At 35.7% G+C, this 21,625-nt stretch overlaps 1 protein-coding gene across 2 annotated transcripts in view; it reads left to right on the forward strand.

Moving 5' to 3' along the window:
- Positions 1-21,625, forward strand: part of TMTC2 (transmembrane O-mannosyltransferase targeting cadherins 2) — a 235,389-nt gene that overhangs the window by 201,893 nt on the left and 11,871 nt on the right. For both annotated transcript variants that reach the window (XM_039704131.1, XM_039704132.1), the window contains 2 exons: positions 4,271-4,385; positions 11,294-11,357. In XM_039704131.1, coding sequence (XP_039560065.1) covers positions 4,271-4,385; positions 11,294-11,357 — 179 coding nt within the window. The remainder of the gene's footprint in view (positions 1-4,270; positions 4,386-11,293; positions 11,358-21,625) is intronic.

The following is a 21,625-nucleotide window of genomic DNA, read 5'->3' on the forward strand; positions in this document are numbered from 1 at the left end:
CAAATAAAGACTCAAAACCACTGTTGATGGTTTGCAATGAAAAGTATATTTGAACAAGGTTGCAGGTACAGATTTCAGCAGCTTTAATGCTATGTCTGATTCTTAGATAGTTTCGGAAAAAATGACTAAGAGGATTGTAAAATATTGAATCAGTTCTCTGCTGTCAAAGGTCTTTAAAACTCTTGACTATGCATTTACTCTCACCCCTGTGCTCTCTTGCAAGAAATGCAGAAAAATTTATTTAAAAAAGTAACATTCCAGGCAAAGAACAGTGTTTCTAAAAGTCACATCTTTTCTGGACTATGGATTTCCCACTTCCAGTTTAGAAGAAGAGTAATGAAAAATATTCTTTCCTCTAGATAGGAAAATGTGGTATTTGGAGCTGTTTTCTCAAAAACTGTTGTGATTCCAAAAAACAGTCAGGTTACCATAATTTATGTTGTTGGCAAGAGCTGCAATCGTGACACCTGCAATAAGTAAGCTCTCTATGTGATGTTGGGCAGTATCTCATAAATCATGAAGTTTGCCAGCTTCTTGTCAGAGAAGAAAATCCTACATATAAATTTAGACCCACACAAGTGGTTCCTGGATGCAGGGGCTTGGAGATCATACCTTCTGATCCACCTTCAACACCTTGCCAATATTACACCCTGCTAGTGCTCTTCTCTTGGGAAAACCTCTTTATGGCTTTGACAGGAAAGGTTCATAAGTCTGTTTTATACTGAAGAAAGCACAGCAGTAAACTGCCAATCCAGCTTATTATTGTATGAATTTAGTATATAAGATTAAAAGGAATGGCAGCTAATGTTTTCAAAACAGTATTTTTCTATTTAGGTGCTTCAAATTAAATTTAGATGTGTGAATAAAATTAGTCTGCCTTTCAGGAGAACTTGGCAAATCAATTTTCAACTGAAAGTTTCCACTTTGTACTGGTTCTGGCTCTGATAGTATTAACTTCATAGCAGCCTGGATGATGCCTTGTGACTAAAGCAGCCTTGATAACACACACCAATGTTTTGGCTGCTGCTGAATAGTGTTTGAGCAGTGTGAAGGCTTTCTCTTTTTGGGAGGGAACATAGCTTGGACAGCTGACCTGAGCTGGCCAACGGGATAGATATAACAGTCCATATGCCATCATGTTCAGCAATAAAAACTGGAATAGAGGAACAAGAAGGGTTTTGGCTTCTGAGGTGGCTTTGTTTGGAAACTGGCTGAGCATCACTCTACCTGTGAGAATTGGTGAGAAATTTCCTTCTCTTTGCCATTTGCTGTTTTAGTATTTTTTTCCCTTCCCCATGTTAAACTGCCTTTATCTTGATGAAGAGATTTTCTTGGTTTTGCGCTTCTGTTTTCTCCCCTCACCCTATGTGAGTGCTTGGATACTGGCAGGGGGCAACCCACCACGCATCTGTACACTCGGGTATTGACTTTTTCACTAGACTGAAAAAGTTGCAGCATCTTTTATTTGAAGCCCATGCAATTAAGGAAATCTTTGATCAGCAACCCTCCTCTTCATGCTCTCTAATAGGTTCATAACCTTCTTATGTTATGGTGCCCAAAACTGCACACAATATACAAGGTGAGATCAAACCACTGCAGAGTAGAGTGGGAAAATCACCTCCCTCAATTGTACTCCCCACAGTACAGTGGCTCAGGTTCAGCTTCCCATCTACCAGGACCCCCAGGTCCCTTTCCATGGTGCTGTTTTGCAGCATCTCATTCCCCAGACAGTTTGTACATCAAGGGTTGACCCATCCCAGGTGCAGAATCTGGTACTTGTCCTCAGAAGAGTTGACAGCTTCTCTGAGTTTTGTATCATTGGCAAACTTACCTAGTGTGCCTTTAAGACCTGCATCCAAGTCATTTATGAAGAGAACTGGCCCTAAACTGGAGTTCTGTAAGGGTTTATGTGTAGAGGATAATACAGTTGGTGACATATATGCATCATCTGCTACTTACCCACTCAGCATGAGTTATTGCCACCTCCAGTACAGGGCAGAGACTAGTGTATGGTAATGTACAGTCCTAGAACTTACTTTTTTGAAAAACTGAAAGTTTTACTTATGTCTTCGTTCTCCCCCCGGCTGAATGTATCAGTAGCACATCCACCTATCAGTGTTTCACTCTGCTAATCCAGGGCTTTCATTAGCAAAAGTACCTTACTGTTAACATTTTATGGCTGGTGTGCTTTAACATGGACTTAAAGATTAGGGGTACTGTTTTGCTTCATTCATTGGAAGATAATTGGAATACTAGTTGGTGAAGCTTATTTCAAAGATCCCTCTTTAAAGAAAATAGGAATTCAGCCCAAATAGATATGAACTATTTTATTTACTTGGAGAATTTTCATATTCAAATATGAGTTTGTCCTGCTGCATATAAGGCATACTCTGATGTGGTATCCAAAAGAAAAATAAAAATAATTTTTTTAAAATGTAAGCTATTAGCTTTTGTCAGAATTTTTTTCCCTTTAGAAGAAACTTCCGTTAAGAGACTTCCACTAACAGTTCAACCACTGATTTATAATTCTGAAGACAAATTAATTTCTTGTTGTCCAGTTGTTCTCGAACTATGTTTTCTTCTTATGTTTTCTTCTCTCTTTTTATTTATTTACTTATTTACATTTGTGGGAAGTCTTTCTTTTTTTGTAAATCATCTGTTTCTAGGCACAAAGCACAAAGCATTGTACTGCATCAAAGTGTGGTACGCATTAGAGTGTGGATGTAACTAAAGCAAGCAAACCTTATACTGTGAATGCAGGAAGGTATCATAATGTTTTTACAAGTTTTGCAGATCTGAATAATTAAGATATAAGAGACTGAGTAAATAATCTGCCAACTCTCCTAAGTTGAAATGTATCCACAGAGAAAACAAAAATCTAAGAAAGATGTCTTTCATTACTTTTTGTATTGAAATGATTCCTTCTGTGAATGTCTTTGTTGTACCAAAGCATCACTGGGTTCACATTGCTTGTACAGACCTTGCTAATTCTGCTTAAGGGAATTTTTCACCTAAGCACACAGCAAGTATGTGAGCAATAGGGAATGAATGAGGAAAGGAGGAAAGAAAAAAGAGAAAATCCTTTGCTATGACAGGATATCATTTGCTCATGGTTTATTATTCCTGATGAGGCTTGTGGTTAGTGATGGCATGGCAGAATTTTGGTTGAGGGACCTTACTTGACAAAGTAAGACAAAAAGCGAAGGATGTGATGCTGGAATATATAATCACTAGGCTTTAGGAGAGTTTTTCCAAATATAAAGTTATGTACGCACAGAGACTAGATGGTTGAATTCCTTTAAAATGTTGTTGCAAAAATTGACACATTTTACAGATTAGGTGGGAAAAAGCATTAAAACTAGCAAAAATAAGGGTGAGTACCTTCCAAATTCTTTTTTTCACCTTCTTCAAAGGAAAACTGATTTTTATAGAGTTCTACTGTATTTTACATGTTTGGTTTTGAAACTACATCAGTTAAAGCTTGGTTAATGCTAAATTATTAATTCTTTTCAGTTTATACTTGGTTTAACAAGATAATTTCATTTGTAAAGTGTGAGTCACTTGATTTTAGCCATCTTCTATATTTGTTTAATGTGAGAGGTAAGTATCATATAGGAAACTTAAAAAGCTACCTGTTGTGATTCTTTTAGTGTTAGTGAAATGCGTTCTAAAATACAAGTCCATTAAGGTATACATATATAGGTAATGGTTTTAAAGCAAATACAATGTAGAATTCTAAAGCTGAAAAAATGTTATCATGTATGCATACAAAAATTTATCATTTTATGTGATTTTGGGATATGCTTCTAAAACAAATTTTGGGATATTCTTTGGGAATGTGTTTAATTTGTAGACAATATTTTATTTCCTTTTTTTTGAGGAAGAAAAGATCATGGGAATTGTATAGGCAGAAAGGCATGTTCTCAAATGGCAAGCTTCTTGGTGTTTGGGAGTATTGTTTCTCAATGTCTGAGTTTTACTGTATCATTCTTAATTTCTTGAATATATATTCCAAAAATACTGTTATTACTTGTCTTATTGATTGCAATTTTTCTACATAGACTGTATTTTAAAGATATTGAAATGCAGAGCAGATCAGCAAATAACTAATATTGAATCTGAGACTTTGGTTTGTTGCTTGGTTTATTAGTTTGGGGTTTGGGTTTGTTTGTTTGGGGGTTTTTTTGTGCTTCCTTTTCTTGACTATACTGTCTGAGGTGTATTACATCAGTTATTTCCTGTGGGCTCATGTTCACACACTCCATTGCAGGTCAGTTCCTCCTAGAAGAATCCCGCTTGATAGAAGCAGCTGAAATGGCAAAAAAAGCAGCTGAACTTGATAATACGGAATTTGATGTTGTTTTCAATGCAGCCCATATGCTCAGGTTAGTGCTCGTACATCTGCCTCATTTGATTTTCCTCTTCTTTTGGAGGAAAAAATTCTTTATAGCCTTTGCTTATGCAGGATTCTTTTTAAAGCCCAGCAACTCTTTTGAATACTTCAATATTATTGCTAATAAGATAAAAAGAAGTGGAATTAAATTGTTACAGCATTTTGCACTTTGCATTTCTTAAATTCTATTTATTCTGTTATAATTTCATACCTTCAAAACTTCTGTTGTTCACAAGCAGGTAATGCATTCTGCTTGCATATGAGAACAAGTCTTTCTTTTGTGAAGAATATTCTGTAAGATTTCCTTTCACTTGATTTTTAAAATTTTAGTGTGCATATCTGAAAGGAGGAGACCATATTTCTCATCCGTATGTAAATAGAGAATATTGAAAATTTCTGATAATATCAGTAGGGAATATTATGGTAATTAGAAATCTAAATATTCCCAGGCTGATAATTACTTTGAGATGCATAGGAGCACTTAGTGATATTCTCAGAATCTGTGATTTAAAATGTAGTCTTATATTTAATTATCTTCTGTCTGAATAGAACAAAGCTTTGGACTTCTATTTTAGCTTTTAAAGCTGTCAGACCTGGTTATTCAGTAACATTAAGCTTCTGTCTGTGAGTTAAACATTATCATTAAACTCACATTACTGTAATAGGTATCCTCCATGCTTATTTCCAGGATAACTATCTAATTATTGTCTCTTGTCCACTTAACAGCTATAAGGATACTTGATTTCATTTAGATGGTATCTAAGCATAGAAAATGCATGAAAAAGGAAATAAAAAAAAATATGCTTCATTAGCACAAAGCAGTTCTTGAGATAATTTCTCTGCTGAAGTTATCTTACTAGGCTCCTTTATATTTTAGCATTTTCAATAAGAAATGAAAGAAAAAGAAAATACTGTGAAAGAGAAGGTAAAATCAAAAGTTATTTTTAAAAAATAACTCACTGCTTGTAGATTAGAAAGGAAAGCAAGACAAATGGCTCATTGGCAAACAATAGTTTGACCTGGCAGAGGTTTATGAGCTATTTTGAGGATCCTTCCCTTCCCCAGGATTATTTTGTGGATGATATCTCTCAAGGCAGAATTCAGTAATTTGAAACATTTAGGTTAATGTTACAAATTCACAGATAGAAGTATAGCAAGTTAGACGTGTCAGTTGAATTTAGAAAGGTATGGAGGGGTCAGATTCTTGATTTTACTGCAGAAGATGGTTTAGTGGTATAATTGAGTGCATTATAAAATGCGAGTGTAAGTCAATACTGTTTTGGAAATAGGTTTAATAAATAATAAATCTGCTTTCTCTGTGAGCACTGAGTGTAGTGTTTGACGTCTTTGAAGCACATATATTTACATCTGGATATGAGTATTTTTTCACTTTCAAAGTAATAGCTATGTTGCTGTGCTGTACCTCAGCCACAGTTACCCTAGTTAATCTGGTTGGGAGTGTACTGTTTTTGGGAGGCCTTGACGAGCAATGAGCTCAGTGATTCTAAGCTGCATTCTCAATTTTTACTGTAAGTGCAAAGCCAAAACCTTAAAAAACAAAGCAAATACACTAAACTGAAACACTTAAAAAAGAATAGGCCTGCTTTTGTTTAGCTGGAATCCTTTATGTTCCTTTGGGATACCCAGTTGATCTAATTTTTCACTTAATACTCAGCTCTCTTTGTGGAAGATCATAATGCCTTCCTAATACTCTCTGAGACTCTAAAGTGGTCAGTAGGATTTAGAAAGAGGGTGGCAAAGCTGAATTCAGTGTTGACAAGTATTTGCTCAAAACCCCATGTGTTAGCGTCAGACTGATTTTTGCTAAAGGTTATGATTTTATTGTCCGTCCTTGTTCATTGCTTTACTCAGCAATTAATTCAAATATATTGCTTCTGTGATACTTGTTGGACAAGGGCAATGCATATTCATTCATTGTAACAGAGCAGCTACAAATCCACCAGGAGTCTGGCTCTTCAGAAGCAGGTGATTTTTAGGGTCTTTAGAACAATGGAGGGCTGAGGTGATTCCAAGAGGAAAACAGATACCAAGACACAAAGGAAAGAAGGGAGTCCTCCAACTGGCACAGAGTGACACTGCTAGAAACGGAATGCTAAAGACAGTCATAAATGAAAGGCTGACATAATTTCAAGTAGGTGACCAACTGCTCTTTAGGTACCCTAGAGAACTATAAAAACTGACTGGTAAGTGAGTAAGAATTTTGAATGAACTGCACAGCTGTGAGATAGAAAATACATTATAGAAGTTCACAGAGCATGAAAATGAAATTACTCTTGTGAGACACACGGGATAAATTTTAAAGACGTGTTGTGGAATAAGAGACAGAAATTGATATTAATGAGGATGATGCAAGGTTTCCAAAATGACTGTAAGATAATAACAGAAGCTTAGATTTTTATATGGATTCTGATATTTTCTTTTTCAGACCAAATATTTTTCACAGTGATATATTTTTGAATTAGGAAGGAATCATCTTTCCCTCCTCTCCTTCTACTGTTTCCACCATTAGCCTAAGGAGTGTCACAAGACTCAGTAATATGAAGACATTTCTTGGTTTACAGCTGTTTTGGATAGAAAATAAACATACTAGTCTCTCAAAATGCCATTTATTTTTCTAGTCTAGTGCTAAAATATTTTCCTTTTTTTAAAATCTCCCTACTTGCTGAGAAAAAAAATTAAAATGTAACCTAAAGAAAATTAACAACTTCTGAATATTTAGAACTGGAGTGCTGCAAGTTAAATTTATTTTTCTTAAATTTGCAACAGAATTGTTAACTGAATCCAAATGCAGTAGCTGTATTTATAGATAGCCTGTTCTCAGTTTAACAGTTACAAGAATGTCTGCTCTTCCAATCAGATATTCCAACATTGCTGATTTCCTCTCTTTGTGACTGAATCTGAAGTAAAAAAAAAATAAATTATTTAGTTCTGTTTGCATTATTGAGAGATGTCCCCTTTCCTAATTACATTATAGTTATTAATTTTTTTTTCCTAAATGACTTTTGTAGCAACCCATAATGCAATGCAAGATGATTCAAGTCATCTGTAAGAGGGTGAGATGTGCAATAAATTCAATTAATTTTTTTGCAACAGTCTGGTAACTTTTAACTTGTGTAATACTTGTCTGTAAAATTCATTTTCTCAACAAATTTGTTTTCCAGACAGCTTTCTGCAAGGGTCATGCAGCCATTTGGGTGGTTCTTAAAGCAGTATCTGGTCATGTGTTTTATGTTTGTAGTATTTGCAGTGCCCTTGCTTAAAGGAGTTGGAAGTCTCTCAGCCGAGCAGTGAGGCGTGTGCGTGACTCTGTTCAGTGCTGCAGCTTCCGTGGCTGAGCCCTGTGTTAACAAGGGCTACTTGTCCCTTGTTCACTTTGCTCTCCCAGACCAGGAGGTGCCAGGAGAAAGGCAACTCATGGGCAGCAAGGCACCATCTGTGATTTAGGAAGAAGACCTCTTTGCTTAAAAACACATTTTGTTGGAAAAATGCATTTTTCTAGGCTTTTGTGAGAGGGTTGTTCTGGGAAAATCTCATGTGACATGAAGTTACCGGATGGTTATTGGCTGTTGAAAACAGAAGTCTAAATTAGAGCAGTACTACATGATATGATCTTTATTTTTCAGTGATTTTCTGCAAGAGTATTTTGGCTGTCCAGAATATACTGACCAAACATGGAGTGTAATTGCTGATACAGTATCATAGGCACAGTTTTACCCTATGTTATTATCTGAACACATATATTCATCCTTTATTTACTATCTATGTGCTTAAATATAAAGAATGTATGACAAAGCATACATACTTACATATTTAAGTACATAGTATGTAGATACTTATATACATTACATAGATTTTATTTTACTTATATATAGATTTTTCAAACAAAAAAGAACAACTGTAGGTGAATGGTTCGTTGCAACAGAGCAGCTGATTATAAAACCTGATAATTTTGTTGTTACACAAAAAGGTCCATTAAGAAAGCCATTCAGCATTTTAAAATAGGAGTTGCTGAAGAAAATTTCTTTGTAGGTGTGCCGACATCTATGATTTTACTGTAAAAATCAACAGTCTGACGCCTTCTACCAAGCAGCAGGCAGGTTAAAACTAACCCTTTCTCACTCACACATATCTAAATCACTCAGCATTAGTGGTGTTTTTTCTCTTACAACAGTATTTTTTCCAGTGGACAATTTTAAAATCAAAGTGAATGTAAACTGATTATATCTGGGTGTCAGGAGAATTTAAGGAATGTGTCATGAAGCACATTTTTAGATGTCACTTTAGGTGTCCAGTTAGTCAGCTGAACCTAAATATGGGGAATTATTTGGTCTGTAAGCTCAGGTTAAGAGATATGAGAGAATAAAAAGTGGAAACATTTTTTCCTTTAAAGCAAGATTGGATGCTAGTTGTCAGTAGGGAAAATCAGGTATGTTTTCAAGGTCGGTCCTCATGCAAACCTTCAAGATAGAGGTTAAAATATAGCTCATAACTATGAAAAAGATTCTGTTCTGAACCTCTTCTTTTCTCCCTTTCTTTCCTCTCTGATTTTTAATCTAATTTTTATCTAATTTTTTATTTTATCTAATATTTTATTCTAATGTGAGTTATGTTGCTTTTAATAGTGTCTTTCCATTATGTGATGTTGATCCGGAGCTTTTTACTGCTCAGTGGCATAGGGTTACTGCAATTTCCTACCTCTGTGCCTTTAATTTTTCTCAAGGGAAAGTTGTTTCAGGGCTTAACGTAATTAATTTCTAGCTTAGATTTGCAGTGAAAATGGGAACCAGAATTCTGCAGCAGCTAAAGGAACTGTTGCTGAATGCCCCAAAAATGGAACTAGCATTTTCCTGACTAGGTTACTGTGTTGTGAATTCATTTCTATAAACTGTGTTTAACAGAGAACTATATATTCAATCTGATTTCCACTTGGGAATTATTGATCCTTGTTCCAAAATGTACATGTGACAGGAAAGCCAGCCGTGTATTTCCTCTGGCCTAAAGGGGGGACAGGATTTTAATGTGTTCCACACTCACATGCCTGCAACTCTTTTGGAGGTGAAGTGTAGCATTTGTATTTGCCTCCTGGGAAAGGCACCTTGTTTATTGTAGGTTATTTCACCACTTCAGAAGTGATTTGTGTCCTGACAGCTTTGTGCAAACAGGGAAAAAAAAACAACCAAAAAAAAAAAAAGGCTCTGTAACATGTTTCATTTTAAAGTGCCTTGCTGTAAATCCTGAAATTCCTAAGTATGACTTTTTTTTTTTTCTGCAATTGTTTCAAGTGCTACTGATGCCCAGCAGGAGTGATTCAGAAGCAGGTTGAATGAATATTTTTAGACATCCAATCATTTCTAACCACTGCAACCGCTGAGTCAATGATACATGTGCAAAGTAATTTAAAACAGTTAACAGGTATAAACCAGGTTCTATTTAGCAAATTGTTAGTCATGAAGTAGTTTCAGCTTGCACAGGAATTACATGAGAAACTTCAAAGGGATTATCCTTTCTCCCTTTCTCCTCTGAAGACCAATAGCTGTAAAAATATGTTGTTTGGGATTAATTGCCTATCCATGTATTATGTGGCTAATGTTTAAAATCTGGGTGGATAGAAACAAAATTAGAAAATTAGGAATCTAGGTGGATAGAAACAATCTGATAACAAATCATGTAAAGGCTCATGTAATCAACAAGGTAAAACAAGTGCTCGGTTGATTGCTACTTTTTGAATTGTTATCTGTTTGCAAAAGCAGGAAAAGAAGGAAAAAAGCAATCAAACAGCCAACCCTTATCCTTGTTTTCTAATGTTTCCATTTTGTATCACAGAAATGCAGCTGTAATCACATAACAAACACAAATAGGCTGAAGTTCTCCCGTCCTAAGTCTCCTGTGAAAGGACTTAACACTAGGATTCATAGGAAAATAGCAAATAAATTTAGCAGAAGATAAGTAGCCCACCTGAGAGTCCTGCTTGGTTGTTCTTACAGATGTGCCATCTTTCCCTTGACATGTATGTGATCAACTGGTATTCAGTGGATTTGTGGCCAAAATGAATAGTCAAGAGGAAATTAAGAAGGTGCAGACAAAAAAAGGGAGGAATTTGAGAGAAGTGATAAAAAGGGCCTGTTGAGAGAAAAACGTGTTTGGATTTCTTTGGCAACATACTGCATTTTTGTTTGAAGACATTAAACTAAAAACTCAGGAGAAGAAATGAAAACTAAACTATGAGGAGCATGTAGATGCTGACTAGTAGTAAGGAGAGGGAAAAGTGTTGAGCTAATACTGCTTGTACCCAGAAAAACATCCTCTTCTCTTGGAATATGAGATTTACATTTAAATGCCTGCTCAGAATTATGTGAGTAAATGTTGAAATCAGAACTCTTTTCTGAATTAGTTCCCTCAATCATGGAAAACTAGTTTTTAGAAAACTTATGTTACTTGACTTTTTTTCCTTTTTTTACTGGAATTATAGTGGTTTTGGGAGGGCACAAAGTGAGAAACTACATTATGTTATAATATACAGTTTTAGAATTTAAGTATGTCTGATAACAAAAATGAGCCACATTTTCTTCTGGTGAAGATTGGTGTGTCTCTGTTTTTGCCTGGGATGAGTGTTCAGCCTTCTGTATTGCTTTTCATTATGTACTAATATAATTGCAGAACTAAAAAAAAGTAGTAAGTAAAGAGGATTTGTGCTAATGGACATTCTGAACTATAAGAAAACATCTAGATTTACATATTTTGTGCATTTGTTATGGTAATATGTTAAACAGCAGGGAGTAGTTGCAATGTTTAGTTTTTAGCTATGCTTCTTCAGGTGTGGCTTTATTTTAACACAAGAAAAATGAGGTGTAAATATGTTGTTCTTTTCCATCCTGATAGACAAGCCAGTCTTAATGAAGAGGCTGAGAAGTATTATGAAATGGCAGCAGGATTAAGACCTAATGTAAGTACCTTCTTGATGATATCCATTACTTATCCATCATAAGTTGATGAACGTGCTATGGTACTGAACCCTTTGTGTTGAGGAGAACTTCTTGCTGGAGCATTTGATCTCTCAGCCTGTGTTATATATGTTATTTTAATAGTTAATTGTTGGGTATTCAGATGAAGCTGTTCATTTGTCAAACCAATCACTGCACTTTCAAGTTGCCTCAGTAAGGTGGTCTGGCCATAAGTCTTGGCTAACATACTTGGAAAAGATTTCTAGATTTAGATTTATTTATCTATGTTTAAAGGTGTTAAGTTTGTAAAGCTTTTCCAACTCCGTCTCTTCACTAGTAAAAAGGAATGAAAGGCTATCCTGTGAAGCACAGTTTAAGGAATTTTTAATAATATGTTTATGGATTTTCATCTGTTACGAACTTCTGGCAAGTGTTGTCCAGCAAATGTAAAGATGTTTATCTCCGATGAAGTTGTATATTGGCAAAGAAATGTGTATTGTTTGAGCAGATATATATATCTAGGAGTAAGTGACATGGCTTTTAAGAACGGAAGTTCATTTCCAATTTTCATTGCATCAGGAATTAAAGAAATAAAATATTTTTATTTTTATTATTACCATTTTTTACTTAATATTACATTTCTTTTCAATTACCTTCACATATTGAGGAAGAAATTGTGACTATAAATGGGGCAGAATTTATTTTAGATACATAACACTTTGTTTATGCAATAAATCAAATCTAGGAAGATTGAAGTATATAGTGCCACATTGGAGGATACAAGTCAGCAAATGCAGTTTAAAAAAAAGGAAAAACCCAAGTTTAAAAAAAAGACTTAAAACAGTTTTCAGAGCTAAGAATCAAAAGCAACAACAAAATATAATAAAAAACCCATAATAATTTATTAATATGAAATTACACATTTTCATACTGTCTCTTAAGAAGTCTCAAAATACTACTTATTTCATTACTTCATGCTTTGTGAAATAACAATAAAGACTTTGTAATTCATAATGCTTGCATAATTCAAGACTCTTTTGCCTTTTTTTCTGAGAGGATACCTTAATGTTGAAAGTATTCCCTCAGCTGTCTGCAAATTGGTATAATTTTTCTTTTCTGTGCTTCATTGTGTCTCAGAAAGTAAGAAATAAGTTGTGTTTAACCTTATATAAATATGATTATATTTGTGTGAAGTTTTTTAGAGAGCTTTGGAGTGACTGACAGCAAGCTCATAGCAATAGTACTCTAAAAGTTAGGTATTTCTGATTATTGATAATAAGCTTTATATGTTATGACCAAAATATTATTTTTGAAGAATAAGATTGTCAAAACAATTTATTGTAAAACTTTTTTCTAACTTTCATTAGTGTAAGTAAAAATCTAATAGGTACTGGTGTTCAGCTTTCTTCAAAAGATGATTATACTTTAATTTCTAGGTGATAGTTTAATTTTCTAGCTAAGTATGGCATGCATATGGTTTACACCTTTTTGAGACTATTTTATTGGTGCAGAGTGAGAAACTTGTATCCATTCTCACAACCATTATCAACTTTCTGATAACTTTACAGGGGTGTGTCTCAAAAATGAAAACAAAAATACAGTAGTCATACATAGTTTTCTTATTGTTATTAACTCTCAGATTTACCATACTAGTTTCAGACTGGGAGGAAAGAAGCCACTTGAGGAGGCTTACTTGGTAGTAAGCAGTTTAATGCATATATGGTAAGACAGAAGCTCCCAATCTTTCCTAAGGAAAATGGCATGAAAATAATTGAAGGACTGTGTACTTCATGGCTGCATCTGTGGCAATAAATTAAATGTGCCTAGAATTATTCTGTAGTTCTGATTGTACTAGCTGCTTTGAGTGTATCCAGGTATTGTCCTGGAGACTGCAGTGGCCCAGGCCAGAGCTGTGTACAAATCATACAGCCTGAAAATGCTCACAGTTGATTTTGGTATTTCGTATGTGGCCTGTGTATCCTCTCCCTGTCTTATGAATATGAATTATCAGCAAAATTGTGTGAGTCAAGATGATAACGAAATGTCCTTAAACAGAATCAGTGCTTGAAGGATCTTTGGTTGGGTTTTTTTTTGTATCCATCATTAATGGTCTGGAAATATTTCTTGATAGAAAATTCAAACTACTAGATGTATTTATGTGATGTAATATACAGATTCCTACCATTCCATGTATGTAAACACATCCTTATATGTATATTTCTGTGCATCTGTTTAGCTGCTAGTAGGTCTGTGCTCAAATTGCCTCTCTGTGAGAATACTGTGGCACCATTGAAGTCTTATTCTGTGCAGTGGATCAGCCTCATTACTAGTACAATTAAGTGCTCAAATTGTCTGTTTAACAAGAGTCTTCCTTCTGGTGCTTTAAACATTACTGTTTGGTATGAGTGGATTATGGAACAGCATCCCAAGTAAACTGGCACACTGCTTTTTTTCAGTATGACTTTTTTCCTTTGGTTGCCCAGCCACTTGGCCAGATCCCAAGTTGAATATCCATTTCTTTGTTATCAACTTCTTTCTTTCACAGTGACAAGACAAATTATCACTTATTCTTTAGAATAACTTTAGACCAATGCCTGGCTCCTGAGAGATTTTCATCTAGCACAGCCTGAAACAAAACTCAGATTTACACTCTCTTGCATCTGTTTCTTTAGAAATATAACACATTGTATAATATCTTCTAATATTGCTACTATAAGATACCGTCCTTAAGAGCAATAAGAGATTTTTAGTAATACTGTAAACGCAGTCTTTTACTGGTTGTTAGTGAATTTTTAATGCTCATTTAGCTATCATGATACAGTTTTGTTCTCAGCATTCTATCTTTCTTTTGCATCCCTTTCTTTGGTTTCTCAACCATTCTTGTTGCTTTTGGAATGAAGCAATACTCTTTGCACAGCAATTCCTCATCTGCTCCCTAATGTATAAGCCCTTTGGATCCAGAAACTGCTCTGCTGAGCTTTTCTATACTCATGTCCAGTTTAAATGGCCATCTGATTTACTACTTTCAGAGATACTTAATTGGCTATTTTAGTGCTTTTTCCAGACAGCAGTCTCCGCTCTTGCATTTGTCTCCTAGACAAGCCCTTTTATTTCAGTGTCTCAGAGTGGGAGAACAGCAGCAAGCACCAATATGCCTGCATGTCTGAGTCACATTCTCATTCAACTAATCCATTTTTAGAAAAGTTGTGACTAAGGCAGCTAAAAACATTGCCAGAAACACAGTATTCAGTTACAGAAAATGTAACTTCTCTGAAGCTTGCAGGCTATTGTTTTCAGGAAAGCAAGCATAAAAAGATTTTATTTTTGCAATATTGGGGATGATTCATTCATCACTGAACTAATTCTATGAGGTCTGAGAATACAATTATTTTTTTTTATTACAAGTCCTATTGCAATGAATGAAGTATTTTCAAGAAAAATATACTCAGTAAAGAAACAACTGAATACAGCAAAGGTGAGTTAAAATGTATATCCACATCTTGAATGCTGTCCTTGCTTTTGGATACACAGTCTGTCTGGAGATGGTAAAAGGATTAAACACTTTGATAGAATAGCTGCACCAGCTGAAAAGGAGCTTGGGTGCAAATTAAAAACAAGTCTGGCTGTATTAGTATTTGAGATCTAGACCTAGCTGTTTTCTTAATAATGTTCACAATTGGCCTTATTTACATTAGGTGGGTATTTATCCTCCATGAAAGCAATTTCCAGACAAATTTCAGAAGAGCAGTATTTTCTGTAGAACATACTGCTGCTTTGAAGATGGGAACGATTTGTCCTTAACTTTACTAAAAAAGCAAGCATTCTCAAGGTTGTCTATTTTTGCTTTTAGAGAGTGAACTTCCCCTGGACAGCCAAGGGGTAGAGAGGAATCCAGGAAGCAGTTCATAAAACAAGCCTACTTTTATTTGCAATCAATTATTTCTTACAGGACTGTCTTTTCTTCCTTCAACTCTCTAGGTAACCTAGAGAGATAAGCCTCCCTAGCCCCTTGATCTTTATGAATGCTTTCCAAAAAATACGTTACTGCATTGTGTGTTGTAGCATGATAAAAGCAAAATAATTTTAGAGCTTTCTCAGTGAGAAACACATGTGTTTTTTCTAGCAGTGTTGTCTTAAGTGTACATTAATCACATTAGTCTTATTTTAATAGAAACAGTTGCATGAAGAAATGAAATCATAAGTTTCTTGGACATTTATACAGTAATTATTCTGAGTGTGAGAATTGCTGAAGAAAAGCTGTATTCAGAGATAATTTTTGGGTGCCCTACATATTGTAATCTTCACAAACCAGGAAATTGTTTTAACAAGTTCTTAGGCACTCTAAAATGTGAGCTTTAAGCTTGCTTTGTTGTGGAAAAATCAAGCATCCGGAAACTGTCTTTAAATTGGCATTCTTTACAAGCCTGTGATATACCAACTTAAGCTTCAGCCTTTGTTCAACTTTTAAGATATCATTTTTGTAATAGAGCTGCGTTTCTAATTTTTTAAGTCTGAGCCTGAAGCAGCCAGTCATTAAAAAGCCGCTCTAGAACCCCCACATATGGCCAATGGCTTTTGAAAAGAAAGGGCACTTTGAAGTGTGACCTCAAGAGTATTATATGAAAGAGAGCTCACCAGAGCCTTAAGACTTTGAGCCACCACCCTGAGCTGATTGGCTTAGGAGCATTCCTCAAGGAGGTGTCATGACCTCTAAGTCACTACCATCCCAACCACATATTAGTGCTGCTTGCAATCTGGAGCTCATGACAGCTTTAAGCCCCATGTCATCAGCACATTGTCAGATACAGCTGTTTCCACTCTACCACTTCAAAAGGGCTTGATTAAATGTCTTACTGTAACAACATACATAAAGACACACACGGAGAGTGAGGGGGAAAAGGAGAAATGTACCTATAAGCAAAATAAATACAATTTCCCCTAGATGGTTTAATCATGATGTGGGGGACTAAACAATTTTTTGACTTGAAGAGCTTATGTAATCAGTTAACACAATATCATATTAAAAAGCAGTTTCTACAAGTGCTTCTTTAATTTTTTTTCCCCAGTGCTAGAGTACGGATTTCATGCCAAAGGCTTTAGGGTTGCAATAAGCTGTACCTCAAGCTGTCTAACTGGTGAAAGAAGAATGTTAGTGATTTCTACATAATTGACTGTAATTTCGTAGGCACCTTAGAGATAACATGCTTTCACTGCCTTCTTAAGGAAAGTGTTCATAATTCATGGGGTTTATTCATGGCAGGACTTCTAAAAGAAAATACTTCTACTAGTACATACATCTTAAAAAAATAAAGTAAATATAGCATTTTTATCTTGAAACATCTGTAATCAAGATCTACTTTATTATATATTTTTCCCTTCAATGTTTCTGTGCCAAATTTTCCTATTTGGTTTTCTCATGAGCATTCAGTAATTGCCTCACGTAGCTTTACCAGACTTGGAGTAATTGTGAGGGGAAAAAGCTTAAATGCATTTTGCCAGCTTTGTTAAGGAGATATCCTGTTATTGCCAGGGAGAATTTTCATAAACTTGTTTAAGAGCTTCTGCTGTGTTAAATCTAGTGATGATACCAGTAATGCATGGTTTGACAGTGATTCTTGCATTGTCTGATGCTGATCCTCAGCTGACAGAAAAACTGGCTACACTGGATTCAATGTCACAGCGACACTGCTCCAAGGATACAGCAGCAATGTATCTGTTGCTCCTGCAGCTCTTTTGAGCAGGTCTATCTAGTCCCTGTTATTCAAATGCAACTGGAGTGCCTTGCCGTCCATACTCCTGGTTTCTGGAGCATAGTACAGATAAAGCTGACATAATCCCTAGAGAAACAGTATATATATGGTTTTAACACTATGTATTATTGCCCGGAAAACATGACAATTTACAGCTGAAAATCTTTGTTTTAAAATGTTGTTCTGCATGTTTACTTCTTTATTCAAAATAATGAACACATGGTAATGTTCTAGCTTTATCTACTGGTGCTATGGCATGACCACAGAGCTGTATTTTTAAGTACTTAGCATCCAGCAGATCCATCTGTTCAGTTGTCTGCCTGTACTGTAAGTGGAGCAGAAGGAGCTTCCTTTGACTGCCCATGTGCCCTCTGAGATGCTCCTGCTTCTGCTGCCCTATGTCAGGGCTGCACATCTTCCTCCTAGCAGCAGCAGTTGCTGCTAAGCCTCACATTGTTTAAGGCTTCCTCTCAAGCGTGCCAAACATTCTGCTTCAATAATAGGAATGGCTGTGGATTCCTTCCAGCCCAGCAGCACTCTTGGTCTCATGCAAATGCCTCCTTTCTTTGCTGAAGGTGTGAGGAAAAAGAAAACTTCACAGGATCCAGTTCTCCCTCTCGTCCTGCTAAAGACTGAACTCAATGTTACAGAGCATGTGGGACTTTCAGGCACTAAAACAGGTTCTGGCTTCCTAATAAGAAGAATAGGCATGACTGATGAGAACTGTATTTCCAGATGACATGTTTTTAATAGTTTGAATTCAGACAGATACAGGGGTGGGATGTTTAGGCATGGATGAGCTCCACTGCGTGAGGAGATAGTAGAGCACCCTTATTGAAAAAAGGACATCACACTCTGATCGCAAAAGATTAAGTGCCCTTTCTTGGTTACTGTAAATTTGTTAGACTGTCCCTGTTGAAACACCATGAAAAAATGACTCTGGGATTGGATATCAGAATAGCTGTGACATTTTTCAGGGTGCAAGGGTGACCTAGCCTAAAGGTTGTGCAGAATGGAAAAAATTCCAAGAAAATTCATATTAACTGAATGCAAGCTTCCCTTCATTTCAAGTAGAAAGATTCTTCAATATTTGCAGAGAAATAGCAATACTTCCCCATGTAAAGAGTTTATCAATGCATAAGGTCTCTCTAGTCCTCCTGAGCTTTTAAAAATCTTATTACTACCCAACTCAATTTTCTTTTGTTGTTGTTTCGCTTCACCCCTTCCAGGTCCTTCTTGTCTGGAGCTGAGTCCAGGGCAGATACCTTATTTACATCCAACTATTTGGGGAAAACAGCATTTATTTTTTTAAACAAACTATTTCTTTCTGTATTTACAATTATATTTGTTCACAGCCCTCCAAAATATTTTTCATTATGAATTTGTGGGGGGCAGGGAGGGGGATGTGCATAATCGTCAGCTTCAAGACAGGCTTCTGTACAGGCTGTTGCTCTGAATCTTAAAGTATTCCTACTTAGGCAGAGATTAGTGTCTCCCACCTTAAAAAAATACGAGAGAAGAAACAACCTCATGTAGTGTTTTCCATCCTATAATCTCCATCATTGGACAAAGAAAGAATACAGGCTACTGGAATGGGGATATCTACCTGTACCTGAAATACAATATCAGAATGAGTTATATAATTTGAAAACCCATTTGCTCAGCTGTGGAAAACACTGAATTTCCTTTGAGAAATACATGAGAATATTTATTGCCTTACCCCAGAAAATTGTACATGTGTTTTCTCCTGCATTGAACATCTCTGTAAAAGCAAAGATTGAATGTGCTTTTTTGGGCAATTATAGAATACTTAAATCTGTTCTCCATATTGTGGTCCATCTTTGTGTAAGATGCAGAGGAACAAGCTGGAAATCCTGTCATTACAGTTCTCATCTTCACTTTTGTGAGAGTTAGGTTATGGGGAGTTATTTGTAATCTCCTGATTATACAAGCAGTTAAACACACAAATGTCTAAGATCAATTGGTTTGCTCAGTGTAATTTGTGAGCTTTGAAATTGAATTAAAATGTCTTTAAGTTGCTGTTTATTTCCCATCTAGAATAATTTGTTGTACATTGATATTCTAATCAATACAGAGCTATTTTGTCTGTGCAAGTTCTAAATGACTGAAATGAAAATACATTCATTCAAGTTTCTTCTGCTTATGCAGATATTGCATTGCAATAACACCATTGACTTGTTTAGAGTTGCTTCTCTTTCTCTCTTCTTTTGCATATGTGAGATAAATTGGACCCTGTATGTTCTGATTTTATGTGGAAGTAGTTTTCCAAGCAATAAGCTGCATACCCAGAAACACTTGGCAAAGCCAGAAATTCATTGTTATGGTAATTCAGAATGTTTTCATTTCACTTTTAGCTATAAAAATATTTACAAATTTTCCATAAATATTAGATCTTTTACAGTCTAATTATTGATGTAATGTATTTTCCAAGTCTTTCAACTTCATGAACAGTGAAATGTATAGACATGCTTTTGCTAAAAGGGGAAACAAATATTGGAAATAGGCATCTATATACTAACTTCCCTTTTCTAATTTATTTAACCTTTAGGACTCCATTAAATAATCAATTGCTCTTACCAAGAATTGTTGAAACGATAATTTTGTGCTAAGCATATAGTCTGGGAGAAAGAAACTCTCTGATAATTTGTATGGTATTTACTTGACACATAGGTCATACCAGGTCTTCAGTATGTCTCATGGCAATCCCTTGTGTGCTTGCTAATAAAGTCGTTTCTCCCCCCCCCCCCCCCCACCCCACCCCCAAAAAAAAAGGCAACAAAAGCAAAGTACCCCAGGGTACTTTGGTTAATGCAACCATTTTCTATTGTACGCTCTGTTGCCCACAGGTTCAAAATGTTATGTGACTAAGTCTCCAAAAAAGAAAACAAACCACGTTTTTGCGAAAATCATACATGTTTATTGTTGGTTTAGTATGTTTCTCAAGAAGTTAATCTGCGAAGTATTAATTTACAGATTCTGTTTTCTCTCTGGGCACGTACCCATGTTCTTCCAGTACCATTAGGTGATGTAATCCTTGGATAGTTCATAAATTCTCCAAAGTGAAGGCATTCTCATACCAAATAATACTTGACCTATTTCATTGTCAAGCCTTTGATTCAGAAATTTTGTAGGACTGCACCTCAGTTACCTTGAATGGAAATCTCTCATTATTTTTAATATATATTTTCAATATGCCGTGTAGTCATGTCTTTATCTCATGTATAGATATGTTCAGTCCACCATCAAAAATGCTTGAATTAAAAAAAAGATGTAAAGTCAGGTAAGCCCGTCCCTTGGAGTAAAGATTTGTTTCATCTAGCATTTTAGCATTTTTCTTCCACATCTTAGTAGGCAGATATTCTTTTTTCCTGTGCTTACTATTCAAGAATGAAAAGAACTGCACAATGTTCGTTTTTGTACTCAACTGTGATGTTCATTTACAGAATAATTTGAAAACTAGATTTTTGAAACTAATTAATCGGAAACTAAATAGTCTAGATTTGTACTATTGAGTTAAATAAAACAAATCATTATGCTTTGGGATGATGAGAGGTGGTAGTTTGTGAATATGCAGTCTCTGCTGAAATTGTGGAATTGAAGACGGTGTATCATGGATAGATTTATGCACTTGATTGTGATTTACAGTCTGATAATAATATGGCAGGGGATACTGTGCTGCCTACATCAGTTCCTGGAGAGAGGGAGATTGCCTTTGCCTGGTAAATTTGCCCTTGGCATCAATCAGAAATAAAGTGCCATGAAATAGAGAACTCACACCAGTAGACCAGCATTTCAGAAATTAAACCATCTGTTTGAACTCAATTAAAAGAGAATCCAGCAAGGCTTTTCCTAATAGAGTGTTCTAGTGCTGATTCTAGAAACAATGCAAGGGATTTATCACGCAATTAGAACTCTTAAGAATGTGAGTTTAATGCCCATTAAATAAACCCAGCAACTGTACATTCTCAATAGGATGTTTTGCAATAAATAACTTCCTAATTTTCTTCCTAATCTGTAGTTTTGATATGTTTCTCAATCTAGAAATGATTTTTAGTTGTGTATTAACATATCCTACTAGATTCCCCCCGTCCCCCACCAAGTTCTGGAGAAAGTTTCTTTCTCACAAGGTGATTTTGCTGCAAGTAGTCTTCTCCACCACCCTCCCACACCTTTGGGTTGAATGTAATTTCATGTATTTAAGAGAAATGCCCTGTAGTGAACCTGGTTTTGTTCTGAGATCTGCCTGAGAACAACTGTACATTTGCAGACTGCTGGGAAGGGGATGGGTGGCAGGTATCTGTATCTGTAAGTTGCTTTGAATTTGTTTTTAAGAGTAACTTCAGTATCAGTTTAAACTGATAAACAGTATTTTTGCTTCAGAAAGTTAGTCCAGAGATTAGATGCCTTCAAATGCAAAGGTGCAGTGGGGGGGCATGGAGAGTTGCTTGTTTCCCCCAGGGAACAGTCCATTTTTGAGACTGTCTGAACCCCACAGTTTA

Source organism: Passer montanus, unplaced genomic scaffold (assembly GCF_014805655.1).
Source record: "Passer montanus isolate IOZ18808 unplaced genomic scaffold, ASM1480565v1 scaffold17, whole genome shotgun sequence".
NCBI classification, from domain to species: Eukaryota; Metazoa; Chordata; class Aves; order Passeriformes; family Passeridae; genus Passer; species Passer montanus.